The following is a 21221-nucleotide window of genomic DNA, read 5'->3' as shown; positions in this document are numbered from 1 at the left end:
GATACAAGTAAAATATTGAAGTAAAATTTAAAAAAGAAACTTGTGATTCTACTAATACCCTAACATCTTACTTTTTTTAGAAAAAATTATGAAAGTATGGTGATATTTACAGGAGACTTGGAAAATACCGAACAAAATTACATATAGTTCACTGTACATTACAATTATTTTTAAATAGATAAATTAAGATTTTTAGTTAGAGTTTCAATATCAAACTTTCAAAAATTAATAGAACAAACAGATAGGAAAGTAGAAAGATACAGTAGACCTGGAAAGCACTATGAACTAATTCAACATAATTAAGGTTTATATAATTTTCACTCAACAACAGGATGCAAATTCTATTCACGTTCCCATGGACTATAAACTGGGAGACATGGGACTGTATCCTGGGTCATAAAACAAAGTGCAAAAATTTCGTGGTATAAAGGTATTGAAATCATACAGAGTCTGTTTTCTTATCACTGATAACACTTTACTTTTTAATTTTTATCCAATTATACATGTATTTTTTACATTGTTGGGGCCATAATATATAGTATTGATTTTCAGAGTTGCCCAAAAAAAGATGATTTGGTATCAAGGTGGCAGCCAAGTTCTTGTCTTATATACTAAACAGAGTAAGTCCCAAAGCTCTCACCATGAAGTTCCGCTCTGATTATGCAGGGCTGTGTGCCACCATACAAATTTAGCTAGGAAATGGAGATACCAGGCCCCCACCACAGTGTCCTCTGACAGACTTGTTTTCCTTCCTCCTTTTTTCCCTGTCTTTGGGAAAGGAAGGAAGTGATCTCCACCACTTGCTTAGCTTTGTGTGGCTCTAGTTAACTGCTTCCGATCTGGTCTGTTGCTGTGAAATTTTACTTTCCTAGGCGGCGGCGATGGCCACTTCAGCAGGAACTGTCTCAGAAGATGCCATAGAGGAAGAAGGTGAAGACGGGGCAGGCTCTCCCCGGAGCTCATCTGAAATCTCTAAACTGAGTTCCAAGAGTGCCAAGGAGAGACGGAACCGGAGAAAAAAGAGGAAGCAAAAGGAGCTCTCTGAAGGAGAGGAGAAAGGGGATCCTGAGAAGGTGTTCAAGTCAGAATCAGAAGATGGTATGAGGAGGAAGGGCTTTCGGCTCCCAGACAACAGAATAGGGAGGAAGTTTTCCATCATGAATCAGGTAAACTGTTGGTGCTGGGTCACAGAAGCCTAAGAAATTCTAGGTTTCCTAATTTTACTTGATTCTCATATTCCCCACTGGGTTTACATTTTCCAGTCCCATCCCTGCATCCTCAGGCCACTTCCACACCCCACTTTGTTTTCCTCTAGGAAGAAGTGCTACTTGGGTATAAAGGCTGCCTTCTCTGCTCTAAATCTCACCCAGGACAACCTGGTCACCTTTGGCAAACTTACTGCATCAGGAAAGTCTGTGTCACTCCAGCAGGCCTTGTATTCCAAAGCACAGGTCCCCAACCTCTGGGACCTAATGCCTGACGATCTGAGGTGGAGCTGATGTGATAACAATAGAAATAAAGTACACAACAAATGTGAAATGCTTGAATCATCCTGAAACCCACGCCTACCCCGATCTGTGGGAAAGTGTCTTGCATGAAACTGGTCCCTGGTGCCAAAAGGTTGGAGACCACTGCTCTAAAACATCATGAAGAACTTTTCTTAGCATCTGAACTTCAGAATTCAGATCAAATACCTTTGTTTAAGAGTTGTATGTAATTTTAGGTTAAAAAAAAGTCATGAAACTCTTTAGGTCACCTTATTTGAGTGTGGCAAGTTCTGGTAATTAATTATTCTAGATTTATAATGTCATGCTGATAAATTAGCCTATGGTAGATTAAAAGCCTCTAGTTTTACCCAACTTTGTTAAATTGGGAAGCTAAGAGAGAGAGAAGGGAGAGGACTTATGGATAATTATTGAGCATTGTATTACTATACATTTCATGATATATATTTTTGGACTTCAAAGAACACCACCAAAATCCAATTCTTAAGCTACTTAATGCCCCATTTTAAAGAAAGTTTGTAAGGTATAGAAGAGATTGCAGTTCCCGATTATGGCAGTGCAGCCAGAGTCTTTTCTTGTTTTTCAGAGATGATTCACGGTGCCTCTCCCTTACCTCCCTCATATCCCGGTTCAGTCCTTTGCTAGTCCAGTTCGTTTATCCAGCAAAATCTCTCATGTCCACCCTCTTCTTTTTGTTCCTATTAACCCTACTTTAGTTCAGACTTTATATTACTTTGTTCTACTGCAGTTATCCAGTACAGCTTCTTTCCCTCTGGTCTGTCTCTCTCTCTCTCTCTTTCATGTTTTATATATTGTCAGCCAATCATTTTCTACAACATATCTCTGGTTATTCATTACCACGCATTTATAGAGTGCCTGCCATGTGTCAAGGATTGTGCTAGGTCCTAGAGATTGAAAGGTGGTTAGAACACCATGTCTGCCCTAGGGAGCTTACAGTATAGTAGGGTAGCCAGATACACCAAAAAACTATTCTCATGATAGGACTGATGGTATTGTTCCATAGTTGAAATACACAGACGTGTTTTAGAAGGCACAGATCTATCCCAGCCTGGAGCTTCAGCAAAGATTTTCTGGGGAAAGTCAATAAAGGATAAACAGGGGTTAGTCAGGTAATGAACGTGTGTGGTGGTGAGGGAGCAGGAAGACAGAAGAAAGAACATTCCAGGTTTGGAAGAAAAGTATGTTCCAGTTTGGACATCCCAAATATTAATTATTTGTTGGGAAACCAATTTGGACACATGGGTAGTCAAATGATAGCTCAGGGAAGATGTCCTGAGCTGAGAGACAGTGGTTGAAACCAAGAGACTGGCTGAGACGACTTGGAGAGATTGTGTCAGGCGGAAGGACAGTGACATGCAATGTGACACCGGTGTTCACGGGCTTCGGAGATGGACCTCACAGAGGAAAACAAGTGGATGTGGGTCACGAGGGCTGCTAAGAGAACCAAGAGTGCAGTGAGGACTGGAGAGCACAGGGTAGAGAGGGAGGGGGGCGACCAGTGGATCGAAGCTTAGCAGAGATGCATCATGAGATCAGAACTGCAAATGTCTGTTAGATTTGGCACCAGAAGTCCTTGAGAGCTCAAAAGACAGATTTCAGTCCAGGGTAAGGGTGGATGCCATACTGAATGGGAAGAGACTTTCTATTCAAACTTTTGTAAAGAATGTGGGTGAAAATAAGCATTTTTATAATCTGTTATGGGGGGGAGACCCAGAAGAAGGGGAGACGGAAGTAGAATGGAGTACAGTAGAATAGAAAAGAAAATAGAACAGTCTTGGGAGATGTGAGAATAGGTGTAGCCTTGAACAGGAAAGGGGCACCTTGTCCTCCCCCCCAAAAAAATACATACGGCAATATGTGTGTGTGTGGATAAGTTTGTGGATGGGGAGTAAGAAATGGAGAAAGATGACCCCTAACAGTCTCATGTTCAATAATGATTGAAATTTAAAATCTTATCGAAGGGAATGAGAGGTTGAGTCAGGAGGGTGAAGAAAATAGTGACAGCTTAAAACAGTTATTAAGAAGATTGGGGGAGGGAATTCCCCCTAATCAGGTTCAGCCTGTTTACTAAAGAAGCCCCAGCCCTTCAGCACTGAATTCACAGCACTCTGCTTCCCGGGACTCGGCTTCCCTTTTATGGTCTCCAGTCCCCGTGCCCCGTCAAGCACTCTGTACTCACACCAGAGAGAACTATTAGATGTTTCTCATACATGATGCTTCTTTTCTACCCTCTGTTTTGCTCCAGAAACAGCCTCTCTAAGAAGCCCTGTTTTTTCCATTTGTGAATGTCCACATTATACTTACTGTTCACATCCTTCTCCCAAAAAACCATCCCTGACCTGCCCCCATCCTACCCCCAGTTAGAAATTACCATTTCATCTTTCCATTGTGTTTTATATGTCCCTCTTTGTGTGTTGCTGTTTACTCTATGTGGTTTTATATTTACTCATCTTCATATCCTGTCCTCTCTCACATAAAGTCCTAAAATTAAGGCCTACTTCTGTGTACCTTCAGAGATTTGTTGGAAAAATGAATGAAGTACTTTTGTAAAACTGATTTAACCCCTTCTGGAACTTCTTTATGACCTGGAACCATCTCTGTCTCACCTTCACCTCACCTTTCCCCTAATTCAGCCTCTTTTGAGGCAAAGTGTGATTGTAGCTTTGTTGTAATGCAACCCTTGCCTTGAGAGCCATCCTAAGCTTGTTAATAAATACCTTAGTGCCCTTAACACTTCGCTATTGAATGGGCTCTGATTAATCTATAGGCTTCAGCACAGAGTTGCACTGATTGCTCCCTAGCTCAAAAAATAAAGCTGGGCTTCTGAGATGTCCTGCTTTGCATGAAAATAGTCACTTCTTCTCATTTCCCCATCGGAAAAAACTGTGGATTCCTTGAGGCCACGGCTGACTGCCAAGACTTCCTTAGAAACTGCACGGCAGTGATATTCTTTGTCCTAGGACTCTCCTGCAGTTTCTCTGATTTTATCTGGAAAAATGGTTGAGGCCTAGAGAGATTAACTCTTTTATCTAAGGTTATATAGCTAGTAGGTGTTGGAGTCGAGATTTGAACCAGATCATTCTGACTATAAGCTTTGTACTGCAGTCTCTAGCCATCCCTTCCCCACTCACCTCCACACATACGTGGTCATCTGTTAGGTTGGCTTAACAGTGAAGGTGACTTTGGTTTTCCCACCACACAGTTCAAGTGAACATCAGTGGCCTGTACTGCAGATCGCTGAGAGCTGCTATTTTTTTTTTAATTGATTTTGTTGGAATACAGTTGATTTCCAGTGTTAGTTTGAGATCCTCTTGAAACATAAAATTATTGCTATGTTTTTAGGCTTTAGGTGAGTTTATAAAGTCCCTTTTGCAAAGTATTTTAATTATTCTGCTGCAGCAGTTCTCAGACATTTTGGTCTTCATATCTTTAAAAAATTATTGGGGACCCCAAAGAGATTTTTTAATTTATTGTATTAGAAATAATAATTAAGAAACTTTATAATGTTCATTTACTGATTTATTGGAAAAAATGGTAATGATAGACCTACTGTGTTTAACACAAATCATACATATTTTTGAAAAAATTAACTGTTTTCCAGATCAAAAAAATTTAATAGAAAAAAATGGTCCTGTTTACATCTTTGCAAATCTCTTTAATCTGTGGTTTAATGGGAGATGGCTGGAATAGCATACCTTCATTCAGTCTGTTGCAATATTCCTTTTGGTTGAAGTATTTAAAGAAAATCTGTTTTCATACAGATATAGTTGGAAAAGGAATATTTTAATAACCTTTTCAGATAATTGTGAATATTCTTCTTTGATGCTGTTCCAAAATTGGATAAGAGTAGGTTTTTAAATGGTTAGTTGCAATGTGGAAGCTGAAACTGTATCAGTAACTTGGTACTGTTACATTAAAATCCTTTGTTGTATTTTACACCATAGATATTTAATTCTTGAATGATTTGTAGCATCCTACATTGATCATTTGGGAAATACTGCTTCACTGAATTAAGCAGCTCTTCCAAGTACTAACACAGAATATTAAAAAATCACGTACGTTCTCGCTCAAGCTCTTAAGAAAAGTCTTTAAATTCTGGGAAACTGTCAGGCTTGCAGTCTGTACCTCTGAGAAATGAGAGTGATAAAGGCAGACATCTTCTTAATATTATTATGAAGTAGTTTAATCTTGTGACCCACCCCCCGTAAAAAGGGCACAAGGACCCAGGAATTCCCAGACCACATTTTAAGAACCACTGTTGTATTGGAAAGAAAAAGTGAAGTGAAGAAAAGATGAACTATGGCATGGAAATAAGACATTTAAATCATCAATTTCTTACATTCCAAACATCCTAGTCATTGTTAAGCTTCATTCCAGTAGACAGCTGACATGTATGCCCTGAAATTCCTAGTTAATTTTTCTGTGTAATCTGAGGCCATGCCCTCAAATCAAAAACATCCCAGAGCTGTTCTCCCAAGCAGACACCTAGATCTAAAGTAGTATTTTTAGTTAGCTGTGATGTGACTGCCTGAAAAGGACCAGAAGCTTCTTCCTGGTTTGTTGATAGGAAACATTTTGAAAACAGGACCCATCTCATAAACTAGCTGAATCCCTGGAGATAGTAGAGCCACAGGTCCTGATGCATCAATGAAACCCTTCAATCCAGGAAAATTAAGACTGGGGAAGAGCCAGGGTGGCTACACTCAGGATGTCTCCTTAGGGAATTGGCCAGATCAGGGCTAGATACCAGAGGTACAAGGCGAAACGGGACAGGTTCATCTTTTCCCTTCTGTGTTGATTGCAGTGGACTCTTTTGCCAAGAGTGGAACAAAGAATTAAAGAATAATAGATATACTGTTTACTTTTTAGTTTGTATTTTTTTCAGGATCCTGATTCCTGAGTGTCCCTGGGTGACGGAATTTGTCATTATCTTTCCATCACTTCTTATCACTTTCCTATCAGTTAAGAATAGTCAGGTATTATTATATACTATATGAGGTCTAATATAGTATATAATATTTCCTCATACAGTCCATAGTATTTTCTACTAGGCTGTAGCTTTTGAGAAGGCAGGGACCATGTCATATGTCTTGTTCACCATTGTATCCATATCACTTAGCACACAACAAGTATTTGGTGATCTTTTGTCAAATAAAAATCAGACCTCTTTCCTAATATGTAGACCTAATATACTAGGCAGTGTCAACACCTAATATTTTGCTAATAAAAATCATGGATCCAGTCCACGGAAGCTTGCTGTGAGAAGGGAGGCAGATTTTATTTTCTATATTTTATGATGCTTTGACATGCTAGGAGCCTTGCTGGCTGCAGAGAGTTGCCCCTCCCAGTACTAGTTTAATTCCTGGAGATAGCGAACAACTTGCTCTTTCATGTGCAGATCAGCCAATCCAAGACCTTTATCCCCAGCCTCCTTTCATCTAATTACACACCAGCCAATGTTTCCCCAGCCCTAAATCCACTGTGTGGATCACAACAAACTATGGAAAATTCTTAAAGAGATGGGAATACCAGACCACCTGACCTGCCTCCTGAGAAATCTGTATGCAAGTCAAGAAGCAACAAGTAGAACTGGACATGGAACAACAGACTGGTTCCAATTAGGAAAAGGAGTACCTCAAGGCTGCATATTGTCACCCTGCTTATTTAACTTCTATGCAGAGTACATCATGCAAAATGCCAGGCTGGATGAAGCACAAGCTGGAATCAAGATTGCTGGGAGAAATATCAATAACCTCAGATATGCAGATGACACCACCCTTTTGGTAGAAAGTGAAGAAGAACTAAAGAGCCTCTTGATGAAAGTGAAAGCAGAGTGAAAAAGTTGGCTTAAAACTAGACATTCAGAAAACTAAGATCATGGCATCTGGTCCCATCACTTTATGGCAAATAGATGGGGAAACAATGGAAACAGTGAGAGACTTTATTTTTGGGGGCTCCAAAATCACTGCAGGTGGTGACCACAGCCATGAAATTAAAAGACACTTGCTCCTTGGAAGAAAAGCTGTGACCAACCTAGACAGCATATTAAAAAGCAGAGACATTATTTTGCCACCAAAAGTCTGTTTAGTCAAAGCTATGGTTTTTCCAGTAGTCATGGATGGATGTGAGATTTGAACTATAAAGAAAGCTGAGCACCGAAGAATTGATGCTTTTGAACTGTGGATATTGGAGAAGACTCTTGAGAGACCCTTGGACTGCAAGGAGATCCAACCAATCCATCCTAAAGGAAATCAACTCTGAATATTCATTGGAAGGACTGATGCTGAAGCTGAAACTCCTGTACTTTGGCCACCTGAAGAACTGACTCATTGAGAAAGACCCTAATGCTAGAAAAGATTGAAGGCAGGAGGAGAAGGGGACTACAGAGGATGAGATAGTTGGATGGCATCACCAACTTGATGGACATGAGTTTGAGTAAGCTCGGGGAGTTGGTGATGGACAGGGAGGCCTGGCTTGCTGCAGTCCATGGGGTTGCAAGGAGTTGGACATGATTGAGCAACTGAACTGAAATCACTCCAGAGCCAGGACTTAGAGGACCATTTCTATAGCCCAAAGCCTGTCTGAAATTATTCAAACTGTCCAATTTTAAACTTGTTCCAGTGTGTCTGCTCTGCAGTGACAATATACATCCATGTCAGTATACAGCCTTGACAATATACTCCTTTCCCAATTTTGAAGTAGTCCGTTGTTCCATGTCCGGTTCCAACAGTTGCTTCTTGACCTGCGTACAGATTTTTCAGGAGACAGGTAAGGTGGTCTGATTCCCATCTCTTTAAGAATTTTCCACAGTTTGTTGTACTCCACACAGTCAAAAGCTTTAGCATAGTCTCTTAGTAAAGCAGAAGTAGATGTTTTCTGGAATTCTCTTGCTTTCTCTATGATCCAACGAATGTTGGCAATTTGATCTCTGGTTCCTCTGCCTTTTCTAAACCCAGCTTGTACATCTGGAAGTTCTTGGCTCACATACTGTTGAAGTCTAGCTTGAAGGATTTTGTGCATAACCTTGCTAGCATGTGAAATAAGCGCACTTGCATGGTAGTTTGAACATTCTTTGGCATTTCTTTAATCTGGGAAACTTAAATCCATTGTAAGGCTTTCTGAATTTACCTCTCTTACATACTTCTAATAAGAATGAAATATAGAATTATAATCAGGGGCATTCAGATGTTTTAAGTTCAGGAGCAGGATGGATGTCACTGGGATACATAGTCATACATTTATTTAAAATGAAAAATGAAGTCATACTTTTACCAATGAAAATAAGTCTGATTTGGCCAATTGTTTTGATAGTGGGGACTGGCTTTGCTAATTAGATCATATGATGGGCATTTTTTTAATTAAATGAACTAAATCTGTGGCTTTAAAGATTTAATGAAAACATCTCTAAAGCATGTGGTAAGATCATTTTATTAAAAGATTAATGTTGGCATTGATGTATAGAAATTGACAATGCTTTGATTACTCCAACCTTTTCTGTTAGGTCAAGTAAAGTTCCTTTAAAAGAATAACCCCTGTAAGAGGTATTGATATGATTATTAGTAAATAATAATTAAAGCCTTTTTGATACCATCAGAAATCAGGAAATGGAATATTCTAACAAGTGGGTAACAAGTCCTTTGGCAGGTTGGGTGGTTTTTTAGTTCTTTGCTTTCAACAATATTGAAAGAGGACTTGATTTAATTGTCAGCTGATAGATTATTAAAATAAATTTTGCTGATAGCTTACTATGTAATTTTGGCATATAACTTGGAAGGAGTTCAAAGAATTAAGTGACATTACTGTAACAGTGTTCTTCTGTTCCAAGATACCATTTATATGAATAAAGTTTCTCAGCACTTAAAATCTACTCTTAGAAAGGGGAGGGGGGCTTCTGTTGAGCCATGTATGATTCTAATAATAAATTATACTATCTACAAATATTTAAACACCAAAACACCAGTTGGGGGAAAGAATAGCTCATTCATCTCATTGAGATACATTTTAATAAAATTTTAAACTTAGTAATTACTTATAAAACAGAGAATATTTGTGATCAGTTGTATTAATGAGAATTGTAATAAAAGCACAATCCAGGAGAATTTTTTTAATTTCTTAGAGGCTCATGGTCACGGGAAATTGGTTTTAAGTATAGGTTATACTTTCTTGTTGCAGAAAAGTATTGAAAGGGGGTCAATACAATGCATTAAAGCATAAAGATACACATTAGCACAAAATTCTCTAGGGAACATGGAATGGCAGTATGAGCTGAAAGAGAAAAATGAAAATTTTCTAAGTGATAAATATGAGTTTGACTTGAAAATGTCAATTCTGGGAACTTACAAATAGTTAAACTTCTGATGAAAAAAGAATTGCAAAAAAAATGGAGTAGAAGGGGACAGATACCATTTTCAGCAGAACTGGAAAACCACTATTGGCATAGTTCTTAACCTGCATTGAAAGAGTAGTAAGTGGCCACTTCCAAATGTCTCCTTTTGCCAAGTGTGGCATAGAAGCTAACCTGGTAGATTAAAAGCACACTCCACGTGAGGTCATAGTAATGAAAAATAGACGCCCAGTGTCTTTCCCAGTGGATTTGCTACACAAAGCATGAGATAAAACATCGTTTCAGTGCGTAGGTGAACAGCGCATGGAACTTATGAATGGTTAACAGGTCAAAGACAGGTGTATCTCAAGGTTATGGGGCAGGAAGTGAGTGGTGATGGGTGTTGAAGGGCAGTAGAAATTCAACATCCGAAAGTGCTTTCTGGAAACACCTGTGTTCTGATTAACAGGAATGCAAGGATGGGGCCAGACTGGGGAAGCTAACAGCCTTTGTTCAGCTTCTATGGGGTCCCTTCCTGTCTCATGCCTGCCTCTCTTGTCTCTCTCTCTCTCTCCTCCTGCCCCTACAGTCACTGCTCAGCATTCCAGGCTCCCCATTCCTCTCCCGCCACAACAGCAAGAGCAGCATCTTCAGCTTCAGGGGGCCCGGGCGGTTCCGGGACCCGGGCTCGGAGAATGAGTTTGCAGACGACGAGCACAGCACGGTGGAGGAGAGCGAGGGCCGCCGGGACTCGCTCTTCATCCCCATCCGGGCGCGCGAGCGCCGCAGCAGCTACAGTGGCTACAGCGGCTACAGCCAGGGCAGCCGCTCTTCGCGCATCTTCCCCAGCCTGCGGCGCAGCGTCAAGCGCAACAGCACAGTGGACTGCAATGGCGTGGTGTCCCTCATCGGCGGCCCCGGCTCCCACATCAGCGGGCGTCTCCTGCCAGAGGTGAAAATAGATAAGGCAGCTACTGATGACAGTGTAAGGAAGTAAAACCGGTAGACCGCGGCTAGGCATGGCAGTCTCTCCCGCTCCCTCTCTTCTCTCCTTTGCTCCGCCCATCCCACTCGGTCCCACTTGCTCTCCAGCTCCCGTCTGGACTCGCGTCTCTACCGCCTACCGCTTCCGTTTTCTCCCTCAAGATTTGTTTCTTTCTTCAGCTCTCCTCCTTCACTCACCCTCTTTTCCCTTGTACTTTATTCCTTGCTCCATTCCCCATCCCCACCCCCATCTTCCTTTCTTGTTTCTGACTCTTGCCCTTCCCCCATCAGCCCTTTATTTTATCGATGTTTCTTTCTCTCCATCTTTGCACTTCTCTGTCTGCCTCTCTTCCCATCCCACCCCCACCTGCTTTGACTGAATGCCTCTGGCCAGCGGATCCTGCCCAGATGGAATGAGAAGGGCCTTTGCCACCACCAATGACCAAGTCTAAGCGGGTTTGAAACTACCATTGCTTCTCCCCCAACTACGTCCTGCCTCCTCATAGGGAAACAGCTTGGAATTTAAAGCTCTTTTATTTGTATTAAAAAAAAAAAAAAGTTCAAATATATCTTTGGACAGTTTTCTTAGTCTCCTCTACAAGAATGAGATGTGATTTTTCCAAAGAGGCATGTGCATGTGTGATGCTGAGGGTAGGAAGTGGGCACTGGGAGAGCCAGGCAAAGAGGTGAAGGAAACTGGTGGGGAGCTGGACATTTACTAAGGGGACTGAGGTAAATCAGAGGGGAAGGTAGGTGGTTGGGGCAAGAACACATGGTACATGGGGGAGGAAGGAACAGGGAATTGAAAGATGAATTTTAAATGTAATCAAATGTCAGGCTCTGGAGAAGTGACATATAATAGCTTCACTTCACAAAATCACTTGGCTAGGGGTTAGGATAATGGCACCCCTCTTTGGGAAAAGCCATGTCTTAACATTTCTTTAGATTCTAAGCTGTTTATACCTTTTTTCTAGCTTTAAATTCTTATAACCTTAATGATCCTGATCCTTTCTACCTCTGATTCCTTAGCTTTCTTCAGTCCCTCCTTAGCTGGTCTGAGCTTAAGAGAGCATGTCGGTCTGTTTTGTTCTAACACTTCAGTTTCCTCTAACACAGCATGAAGATAGCCAACCCTTTAATTAGCATGATGCATGTGTGGAGGAAAACTGGGCGATCAAGGATGGAATTATTCAGAATGACCTGTTATTTAGCACTTTGGGACAGTTGTTTGACTATCCTAGGACAGCTGTTGACTGTCCTAAATTCAAAAGACAGGATGTTTAATGTTGTCCTTTCTCTTCCTACTCTTTTATTTAAAAGCAAAATATTTTCCCCCTTACATTTAGATGGTTCTTTACAAGCTACAATTTACTTTTACATACCTTATTTGTTCTAAGTAAAAATTCCATAAGGCTGATAAAGTGGAGCTGTTTTTGAGATGGGGAAACAGGCTCAGTGAAAGTGTATTCCTTGGGGTTACACAACTCATCACTGAAAAACCTTTCAGAAACCTGAGTCTTCGATTTCTCAGTTAATTTTAATGTCGTCTTTACCTAGGCACATGACCATTGCTCTTCTTGAGAACTGTTTGTTTCAGATCAGGTGTAATAAGAACAATAATAATAACAAATAGTAGTTCCAAAGTCCCCCGCTAAACCAGATAGTTGGCCAAAATATATGTTATGAATGACTATCTTTACTTTAAATATAACTTTTGATTTTCACTAATTCTATGTCTAGATATAAATTTTGGGCTCCACAATTAGATAGAAAATGATTTTCTCTGAAAAAATAAGAGACGAAATCACTGGAGAATGACAGGTAGATCAGCGTGGACAGTACAGTTGGGACAGTTCAAATAATGAGAACCACAGTAAAATCTGATATCCTACCAGTTTTAAAAAATATTTAAGTCAAATAATATATCTTGCTTTTTCTTTGAAGAGAAAGTATTAGAAAAGGTGTCCAGGAAGAAGGAGCTTGAACTTCAGCTTAAAGGCAGATAAGCAGGTTTGCAGGTTTTGTTTTTGTTTTTTTAGCAGCTTCTGTTATATTGTGTGGGAGAAAAATGTGAGAGGCAGTTGAGCAGTTGGCTGTGGCGAGTACGTCTGTCTGCATTGCCTTACCCTGCGGCCGATGGAACACTGCTTTTGGGATTTTGGGGGGTCCTGCACACTCAGCACCCTGTAAGCACTTAGGAGATTTCTTTGCAGTGGTCCTGAGTGATGATGCTGACAGACTTGAGCATTCCCAAGGTCAGGAGATCAGATCCCAAAGTGGCAGGAAGATGAGGAAGGCAGGACTATATTATTCTCAAGGGCTTCATAACTAGGAAAAACTGTTTCGTTGGAAGCCGTAAGGAAGCACCTCCTAGTAGTTAGTGGTGTGGAAAAATACCTAAGTTACACGAATAAGCCAAAAAGACAAACCAAAACAAAAGCAGAATGCATATCATTTGTGTGGTATGTCATCTCTGTAAAGACAAACTGCATAGGGAAAAGGGTGACTGACTACAAGTTAACAGTATTGGGAGGGGAAGTTACTAGTGGGTTTTTTCCTTTCTTGCACTTTGTTGTTCTTTTTAGTTTGCTATAGTGGACCTCATCCTTATAGCTACCATATATTGGGTTCTAACTACACTATGCTCAGCAGTTTATACATATGTTCTCATTTAGCCTCCTCATTCAGTAGATGGTTTTATCCAGTTAACAGAGATTGGGAAACTTGTGGAAATGGTACCAAGGTCTTTCTGATCCAAGAGAACTTCCTGACTGCTTATTTTGGAAGTAGGAAAACAGTCATTTATCTTAGAAGGAATTAATATATTCATGATGTTACACGCAGCCTGGGCCAAATGAGCAATTATTATACCCCTTTGGGCTAGAAGATAGTGATTCTCACTGTCAAAACATTTTGGATGCGTCTGCAGCTACGGATTAACTTGTCTTCGCCTGAACCATCAGAATGCTTCCAGTTACGTACTCATGCTTTATGGACTGGTATAGGAGCCGTGGATGGTCCACGGTTGGTCTCACACAGCATGAACGCTTGAGCTATGCCACATATGTAGTTTTTATTTAGGCTCAAATGAAGAAATACAATATTCTTAATGAAAAAAGACACCCAGACGTCACTTCATTAGAATCTCATCAAAAATATTTCACATCTTCATTCATTATTCAGTTGTGGTTGAGTGGTGATGATTTCTTGATAGTTTTATGAGAATTTTTGCTTTTGCTTTTTGCTGAAACACAGGATAAGGGGACTTTTCCCATGTCTTCAGCTCTGAGCTGGAAAATCATTGCTCTTCCCTTGTAAAGAAGTGGGTGCTCCTGACTGTCCAAAACACACATGACTCAGAAGCCATGCTGCAGATGTAGAAGTATTATCTCATTTCATGCTCACAGCACCTGCCCTCTGAGTTAGATCCTACTACTGTGTGCATTTTACTAGGAGGAAACCAAGGCTTAGAGAAATCAAGTCACTTGTCCAAGGTTGCATAGTAAGCAGTATAGTTAGGATTGGCATCCAGACAATCTAACTGCACGGCGTTAGCCACTAACTATTATACTATGCTAACTATGAAGCCTGGGTTCTTCATGATCCTGAAAAATTAGCATCTCTAAGCCTTATCTGTAAAAAAAAAAAAAGTGAGATAAAAGGACCTTTGTTAGACAGCTATTTGAACATTAAATAACATTTATAAAATCTGAAGCATATTACTTGGCCCATTCTTGGTATTCAGAAATTAAATTTCTATTCCTTTACATGTGCATTTTTGGTCTTTTTAACCGGAAAAGTAGACAGTTTGATTTCTGCTGAATTGCTTGACTTGGAGAGAGTCAGATTTCTTCTAAGATTCTAAAGATCTTTTGAGAAGGAGAAATTTTTGTACAGTTGTTTTGAAGCAGAATACATACCACAAAAATTTTAGCAAGGCTTGAACTGGAGATAAATGACTAGGTTCTAAGGCCCCTTCTAAAATACTGTAAATTTTAGTCCCAAGAAAGGTGACTGGCTGATAAATTTCCAGTTACGTATTTCCATGTGAAATCAGTTTAGAATCAATAACAAGTTGAGATTCCTTGGGTAGATCTGTGGAAATGTGGTCAAAACCAGACATCGGCAGATATGGTAGAATATCTCTTTGAGAAGGGCAGCTACAATTTAGGAGGTTGGAAGTCAGTGGCTAAATGCTTAATAAACTTTGCATTTGAATTAAGAGAAACGGAAAAAATTTGTACTGGGTTTAAAGTAATTAAGGTTCTCAATTGCTTCCTCTGTTACTCTTTAGGGGCTGAATTTTTAAAAGGCAGAGGCTCCTGACTTTTAAAAGTTGTTAGTTTTCCTCCTCTCTCCCCAACAAAATGAAACAAAAATACACACCTTCATCTGCCCACCCCCCTCCCGCCCCAAAATGACCTAAAACAAATCAGGCAGAGGAGAAAATGAGTATGTGATCTTTCCTCTGGTCCCTGGGTCTCAGCATGCTTGGAGGAAGACACCTTCGCTGCACGTCCAAGGTGATGAGAATTGGGCAGCTGAGCCAATAGCAGAGACATACCTCACCGAATCCTAAGCAGATTCTAGATGGAAGGTGACGATGAAGCTGCTGTACCTGGGAAAAAGTCTGCTCCAGGTTTTCTTCCCTTCAGTTGGCCGTGGTCTGACACAAGAAGCGACAGCCAGCATTACTGTTAGGAAAGTAAAATGGTGCAGATGCTTAGACAGTTTGGCGGCTCCTCCAAAAGGTAGACATAGAGTTACCACATGACCCAGGAATTCTACTCCTAGGTATATACCCAGGAAAATTTCAAACATGTGTTCACACAAAAATTTATACATAAGTATTCTTAAAATCTTTATTCATAATAGCCAAAAAGTAGAAACAATTCAAGTACCTACTAGCTGATGAATAGAGAAACAAAATGTGATACAATGGAATCCCTATAATGGCATCTCATTCAGCCAACATGAATTGATACATTCTACAGTATGAATAAACCTTGAAAAATTATGCTAGGTGAGAGGAGCTAGGCACATACCATATTATTGCATTTATGTGAAATGTCTGGAAAAGGCAGATCCATACAACAAAGCAGATTGTTGGTTCCTAGAGGCTGGGTAGAGGCAGGGGTTGGGATTGACTGCAGACAGGTGGTGGTGTTTGGTATGATGAAAATGTCCTGGCATTAAATAGTGGTGACAGCCTTGTGAGTCCACCCGTGTGTGCTGAGTCTCCTCAGTAGTGTTCGACTCTTTGAGACCCTGTGAACTGTAGCCCACCAGGCTCCCCTGTCCATGAAGTTCTCCAGGCAATAATATTGGAGTGAGTTGCCATGCCCTCCTCCAGGGAATCTTCCCAACTCAGGGATTAAACCCATATCTCTTATGTCTCCTGCATTGGCAGGTGGATTCTTTACCCTAGCACCACCTGGGAAGCCCATCTGCATTGTAAATATACTAAAAGCTACTGAGTCATTTACTTTATAATGCTTCAAATGGTGAGTTTTATGTTATATACATTTTATCTTAATTTTTTCTAATTGGAAAAAAACAAACAGAAACACTGGCCCAGTATCTGGACTTTCAGTCCCAGCTTTCACACCCTCACCTGGGGAGCAGGGACTGCCACAGGGACCCGCCCATCTTGGTATATCCTATGTACCCTGATCTCAGTGGATTAAATTGTCTTAGTAGTAGAGATGCATTTTTCTGTGGATACCATCTTCGCTCCCAACTGGTGCTTAGCACTCTTAAGTAGTGTTCCTCATAGGCTTTTTTACATTGTATCATTTTGGGCTGTTAACAGTGATGAATATGTTTGCTCTGTCTCCATTAATCAGTGTGATCTGCTGAGTACTAAGAAATGCATACACAAATGGACAATGAACAGACTATATATAAAAATAGAATTTTCACCTGCAGCCTGCCCAAGGTCTATTTACCTACAATAATTAATCAATTTGTCTGCAATAAACAAGGGCTTCCCAGGTGGCACAGTGGTAAAGAATCTGCCTGCCAATGCAGGGGATGCAGGAGACACCGGTAGGATCCTGGGTGGGGAAGATCCCCTGGAGGAGGAAATGGCAACCCACTCAAGTATTCTTGCCTGGAGAGTTCCATGGACAAAGGAATTGGAGGGCTGCAGTCCACGAAGTCTCAAAGAGGCATACACGACACACACAATAATAACACAACACATACAATAAATAATGAAGAAACCAGCCTGCTATAAACCAAACTTTCAGAAAGCCAGATTGCTATCTCTAGTGACGGTCCAGGGAGCTAAACAGTAACTTCTGTAACAATCAGCCCAAAGCAGCCAGGGCTTGATTACTAGATTAATAACTGACAACTTCCATAATTTTTGTCCCTGTTTCCAATTTAGGACTGCCCAGAGAAAGCCAAATAGGCACCCCTAGCCAATCACGTAGGCTGCCCTGCTGCTGCTTAGCTTGCCTGCAGCCTTCCACCAGCAGCCTTGAATCAGGCACACCTAAAGCCTTTTGGTTTTTTCCTACTCCTATTCAAGACTTTGCTACTCCTCTGCCTGCCTTTGAATTTCTGCCATAACATGCATGATGTGACCTAACTCCCTCACTACATCAAACTCAGAATAAATAACCTTTGATTTTCTTATTTAGTTGATCTTTATTTCCTCAATACAGATAACATCTTATACAAATTTATGCAGTCTGCATTCCATCTTCCTTCTCAAAGGAACTCCACTGCATGATCAGTATTTCTGTAGCACACTTGGTAATTGGCACCCAAGAATTACCAAAGATGTAGGTAAAAGGGAGGTGGAGGAGGCACTCTCTGATCAGTTGAGAATTGTTCCAGAAACTCCTCTTTACTATAAGACTTCCCAAAAAGTACCCTCATACCTCATTCTAGGCAAGCTCTCTTCCCCCAAACCACCATTTCTGATTTGTATCATCGTAGGTTAGTTTTCTTGCATTTTTGCAGGCCCATATGCAAATAAAATCAGATCAGATCAGATCAGTCGCTCAGTCGTGTCTGACTCTTTGCGACCCCATGAATTGCAGTACGCCAGGCGTCCCTGTCCATCACCTACTCCCGGAGTTCACTCAGACTCACGTCCATCGAGTCAGTGATGCCATCCAGCCATCTCATCCTCTGTTGTCCCCTTCTCCTCCTGCCCCCAATCCCTCCCAGCATCAGGGTCTTTTCCAATGAGTCAACTCTTCGCATGAGGTGGCCAAAGTACTGGAGTTTCAGCTTTAGCATCATTCCTTCCAAAGAACACCCAGGGCTGATCTCCTTTAGAATGGACTGGTTGGATCTCCTTGCAGTCCAGGGGACTCTCAAGAGTCTTCTCCAACACCACAGTTCAAAAGCATCAATTCTTCGGCGCTCAGCTTTCTTCACAGTCCAACTCTCACATCCATACATGACCACAGGAAAAACCATAGCCTTGACTAGACGAACCTTTGTTGGCAAAGTAACGTGTCTGCTTTTGAATATGCTGTCTAGGTTGGTCATAACTTTCCTTCCAAGGAGTAAGCATCTTTTAATTTCATGGCTGCGGTCACCATCTGCAGTGATTTTGGAGCCCAGAAAAATAAAGTCTGACACTGTTTCCACTGTTTCCCCATCTATTTCCCATGAAGTGGTGGGACTGGATGCCATGATCTTCGTTTTCTGAATGTTGAGCTTTAAGCCAACTTTTTCACTCTCCACTTTCACTTTCATCAAGAGGCTTTTGAGTTCCTCTTCACTTTCTGCCATAAGGGTGGTGTCATCTGCATATCTGAGGTGATTGATATTTCTCCCGGCAGTCTTGATTCCAACTTGTGTTTCTCCCAGTCCAGCGTTTCTCATGATGTACTCTGCATATAAGTTAAATAAGCAGGGTGACAATATACAGCCTTGACAAACTCCTTTTCCTATTTGGAACCAGTCTGTTGTTCCATGTCCAGTTCTAACTGTTGCTTCCTGACCTGCATACAGATTTCTCAAGAGGCAGATCAGGTGGTCTGGTATTCCCATCTCTTTCAGAATTTTCCACAGTTTATTGTGATCCACACAGTCAAAGGCTTTGGCATAGTCAATAAAGCAGAAATAGATGTTTTTCTGGAACTCTCTTGCTTTTTCTATGATCCAGTGGATGTTGGCAATTTGATCTCTGGTTCCTCTGCCTTTTCTAAAACCAGCTTGAACATCAGGAAGTTCACAGTTCACATATTGCTGAAGCCTGGCTTGGAGAATTTTGAGCATTACTTTACTAGCGTGTGAGATGAGTGCAATTGTGCACTAGTTTGAGCATTCTTTGGCATTGCCTTTCTTTGGGATTGGGTGTAGCTTTTATTTGGCTTGTTTCACTCAACAGAATGTTTGGATGTACATGTTGTTTTGTGTATCAGTAGTTCCTTCTTTGTTACTGATGAGTGGTATTTTATTGTATAAATATACCCCAGTTTGTTTATCCATGTTCCTGTTGTTGGACATTCACATTATTTCCAGCTGTGGTAGTATGGCTTGCTGAGAGCATTTTTGTACAGCTGTCTTTGTAAATAAGTGTCTTTGTCTATATTGAATAAATACCTCAGAATGAAATTCCTGGGTCATATCGTAAATATATGTTTAACTTTATTTATATAAGAAACTACCAAACAAGTGTTCCAAGATAGTTACACCATTTTTTGTACTCCCACCAACAATGTGTTAGAGTTCCAGTTGCTCCGTATTCCTAGCCCATAATTAATGTTGATTTTAGAATTTTAGTGGATATAAAATGTTGTTAAGATTTTTAAAATTATTTATTTCTTTTTGGCTGTGCCAGGTCTTTGTTGCTGCGCGCAGGCTTTCTCTAGTTGTGACGAGTGGTGGCTTCTCGTTGCAGCGCGTGGGCTCTGGGCGCCCACTCGGTAATTGTGTCACACGGGCTCAGTGGTTGCAGCTCATAGGCTTAGCTGTTCTGCAGCACGTGGGATCTTCCCGGACCAGGGATCGAACCCGTGTTCCCTGCATTAGTAGGCAGATTCTTAATCACTGGACCACCGGGGAAGTCCCTTTTTAAAAATGTGTTTATTTATTTATTATGATTTTAATTTACATTTCTTTGATGAAAATGATGCAGTTATCTCTTCATATGCTTATTGGTTTCACATTACTCTTTTCTTGTTAATTGTTTATTCACATCTTTTGCCCATTTTCAGTTGCACTGTTTATCTTTTGTGGATTTTTTTAGTTTTTTGTATGTTGGGGATGCAAGTCCTTTATTAGGTAGGTCAATTTTTAATTTTAATGAAGTACAATGTATCAGTTAGTTTTCTTCCACGATGTTTTTTTTGCATCCTATCCAAGAAATCTTTGCTGATCCCCAAGAACATGAAGATGTTTTTCTTGTATAAGATTTATCGTTCTGAGTTTTACATTTAGGTCTTTGATTCAACTCAAATTAATTAATTTCAAATTACTATTGTAAAAGGTATAATTAAAATTTTTATTTTCAATTATTTGTTTCCAGAATATAGAAATACAATTGATTTTTGCATATTGACCTTATAGCTCATGACCTTGATAAATTAGTGTATTGATTCTGTTAGCTTTGGAGGGTTTTTTGTTTTAGGGTTTTGATTTTGGGGTTTGTTTGTTTGTTAAATTCCATAGTTTTTCCTACATGTACAATATTTTCTGTGAATAGCAGCAACTGCAGTCTTTATGTTTTTAATTTATTTTTCTTGCTTTATTACACTAGCTAAGACTTTAGATACAAAATTGGATAGAATTGATAAAAGCATACATCCTACCTTGTCTCCAGTATTAGAGGAAAAGGATTTTATGTTTCACTGAGAAGTGTAATGTTGGCTATAGGTTTCATAAGTGTTCTTTGTCAGATTGGAACTGCTACATTGTTATTCATGGCTTGCTAAGAAATTTTATTTTTATGCAGAAGTGTTGAATTTTGTTAAGTGTTCTTTTTTCTGCATCAGTAAGATGATTATATGGTTTTTCTCCTTTATTCTGTTAATATGATGAATAACACTGACTTTTTCCCTAGTATTAAATTAACTTTGCTTTCCTGAATAAGCCCTGATGGTCATTATATAGTATCCTTTGTGTATATTGTTGGATTCTATTTATTCATATTTGTTAAGAATTTCACATTTCTGTTTATGGGAGATTTTGGTCTCTAATTTTCTTGTAATATTCTTGTCAGATTTAATATCAGGGTTATGTTAGCCGTATAAAACAAGGTGACAAGCCTTCTCTTAACCTTTGTTTTCTGAAAGAATTTGTGTAAAATTGGTATTATTTCTTCCATCCGTAACATTTGGTGGAATTCACTTGTGGAGGCCTGTCTGGATCTAGAGTTCTCTTAGTGATAAGATTTTTTATTATTATTTTGTAAATTAATA

At 40.1% G+C, this 21221-nt stretch overlaps 1 protein-coding gene across 3 annotated transcripts in view; it reads left to right on the top strand.

Annotated features, from left to right (window-relative positions):
* The window catches only part of SCN8A (sodium voltage-gated channel alpha subunit 8), a 196775-nt gene that overhangs the window by 122363 nt on the left and 53191 nt on the right, over positions 1 to 21221 (top strand). For 2 of the 3 annotated variants that reach the window (XM_061416025.1, XM_061416026.1), the window contains exons 8-9: positions 873 to 1166; positions 10439 to 10801. In XM_061416025.1, coding sequence (XP_061272009.1) covers positions 873 to 1166; positions 10439 to 10801 — 657 coding nt within the window. Of the gene's footprint in view, positions 1 to 872; positions 1167 to 10438; positions 10835 to 21221 lie in introns of all 3 variants that reach the window. The other variant, XM_061416027.1, reaches the window with a different exon arrangement.

Source organism: Bos javanicus, chromosome 5, assembly GCF_032452875.1.
Source record: "Bos javanicus breed banteng chromosome 5, ARS-OSU_banteng_1.0, whole genome shotgun sequence".
In the NCBI taxonomy this organism is placed as follows: Eukaryota; Metazoa; Chordata; class Mammalia; order Artiodactyla; family Bovidae; genus Bos; species Bos javanicus.
Note: the sequence above shows the minus strand (reverse complement) of the source record. Positions and strands in the feature narration are given on the sequence as shown.